The sequence below is a fragment of the Pocillopora verrucosa genome, chromosome 1, assembly GCF_036669915.1.
Source record: "Pocillopora verrucosa isolate sample1 chromosome 1, ASM3666991v2, whole genome shotgun sequence".
Lineage (NCBI taxonomy): Eukaryota > Metazoa > Cnidaria > Anthozoa > Scleractinia > Pocilloporidae > Pocillopora > Pocillopora verrucosa.
Genome location: NC_089312.1, coordinates 3077801 through 3079896, shown reverse-complemented (window position 1 = coordinate 3079896; position 2096 = coordinate 3077801). Strand labels below are relative to the sequence as shown.

The 2096-nt window shown below is 37.3% G+C and overlaps 1 protein-coding gene across 6 annotated transcripts in view; it reads right to left on the bottom strand.

Moving 5' to 3' along the window:
* Positions 1 to 511: 511 nt before the first annotated feature.
* The window catches only part of LOC131777639 (uncharacterized), a 37737-nt gene continuing 36152 nt past the window's right edge, over positions 512 to 2096 (bottom strand). For 5 of the 6 annotated variants that reach the window (XM_066163365.1, XM_066163370.1, XM_066163385.1 and 2 more), the window contains 2 exons: positions 1253 to 1306; positions 512 to 1021 (listed from right to left, as the gene is read on the bottom strand). In XM_066163365.1, the coding sequence (XP_066019462.1) occupies positions 741 to 1021; positions 1253 to 1306 (335 nt within the window). In that variant the 3' untranslated portion in view covers positions 512 to 740. Of the gene's footprint in view, positions 1022 to 1252; positions 1307 to 1927 lie in introns of those variants that run through there. The other variant, XM_066163377.1, reaches the window with a different exon arrangement.

Here is a 2096-nt window from a genome sequence, read left to right as displayed (position 1 = left end):
ACTTGTCTTATTGAATATTACCGCCTTTATATTGGTCGTGCAAATTTGCGCGAAGGAAGTTGATGCATTCTATTTCAGGCCTAACGCGAAAAGAACTACTAATTACCGGTGGGCATTAAAATGCTTCATCGTTTATTGCCCGATATGTGCGAGGCTGCCGGAAGAAAGCGAAAAACTGCGCACTGTTTACGCGTAACGTGTGCGTCGAGTTTGTTTAATGCTGGTGTTGACAGGAAGCTAATTCACGATAGATCGGGTCATAGATCGGATGCTTTGATGAAGTATGAGAAAGCTAATGAAAAGGTCCAGACTAAAGTATCAGCAATATTAGGTCCTAAGTTGGAATCATCAACAGTACGTGCGACAATTAGTGTCGATTCTAGCAGGGAGTCCGTGTCACGGAAGGTAGAAAAAGTTTCTCAGAATGTGGATATGGATACTATGCCGATCTGTTTCGGTGACTTTAAGAAATGTACTGTTCCTATTTAAATTCACGACTCATACACAAGAGTGGGTGTGCAGCTCGAACTAGGAGCCCGAGAATTTAATACCGTCCGACAAAGTTGCACAGAATAGTAAAAAACTAGTCATCACCTCTCGGGCTAAAACGCTTTTGTGCCGCCGCCTGATACGAAAACCCCAAAAATCAGAAATCAGATACTCACAAAATTAAGATTAAATTAATATAAGAATTAGTACATACAAAATATACAATCTGACGTTAGGGGCACATTTTTCGGTTATTGTTTCTCATAGCAAAATTCCTCCGCTAAATCTCGTCGATTCACAAGCCTATCCAGTAAGGCATGACCCAAAATTTCGTACGTTGCCGCTGACCCGTTTACCTCCTTCCAATGCCTGAGCATTTTATATCCCTTTTCAGAGAGAGCCTCGTTTAATTTGTGCAGATCATCAAGCTTTGGTTCTAGGATTTTCAAGCGGCGCCCAAGCTTTTTCCAAAGATCACTAAGCTTTGAGGCAAGATATTCCAGTTCATCGTCACTGGGTGTACCTTGTTTGACTACAAAGACAAATTAATTGTTAATGAGAAGCATAAATAAAGACAACTGTTAGCTGACTTAAGACGGAAAATCAAGTAAAACAATTTAAGATAATTTCTCAGTTGTCAATAAGTCATGACAAAAGTATACAGCACGATTTATGGTCACATCATAGGTTGAATATACGTTCAGTATCAAGTTGTAACGATCGTATTCTTAGGAAATGTTGGTCAACCAATAAACTTTCTTACCACGTGGATTGCATTGATCTTCATTATCTTTTTCCTCCTTCTCTACATCAGCAACTAATTGAGGGTTGGGAAAAAAAAACATTCAAATCTTCTGCACCTGCATTGACTAAAACCAGTTGGGCATAAGATTAATATAAAATTCAAATTTTAAATATCTTTAAATGAAAAAGTTGCTCACTGAATAAATACTTCCTAAAACCCACTTTTAACAATTATTTGAAGAACAGTATTTTTATTCCCTGGTAGCTCTTCATATCAAAAATTAATCAAGGGTAGAAGTAAAAATCGTATGAGAGGTACCATGTGGTCAATAAGGCTTCTACACGCAGAGCTTTCAACTCTTACACATTGAGCATGATACTCAAGCAAAAAAAATTCAAACTTGCCTCTCATGCTGAAACTAAAAATTTATTGCGCATTCAAGGTTCTGATGTAAACTGTTGATTTTGAGATACCAGGGTGCCAAGTGACAAATGATACTTATAAAATAGGAATGACAGTGGCCAAAAAATAGGATATAAAAAGGAATTCTCACCCCAAAATATGAAAAAAATAGGAGGATTTCTTTGAGATCTATCCTCTTAACACTCCCAACAGCAACTCCGTTCCACAACCCAGTGCTTTATTATTTAACAGGCACCATGGCATACATCCACAATGCATTGCCATATAAACAAAAACAAGTGTTACCACCTGTGTTACCAAGCACAACTCATCCTACAATAATCACCAGATTCCAAATTTCATTAGGTACATCACAAGATACCTTTAATTTAAGTCATTAGTCCTTTAAAACTGTGAGTACGATAAGCAACAATAATTTTTTTGACAAATCGAAACAATA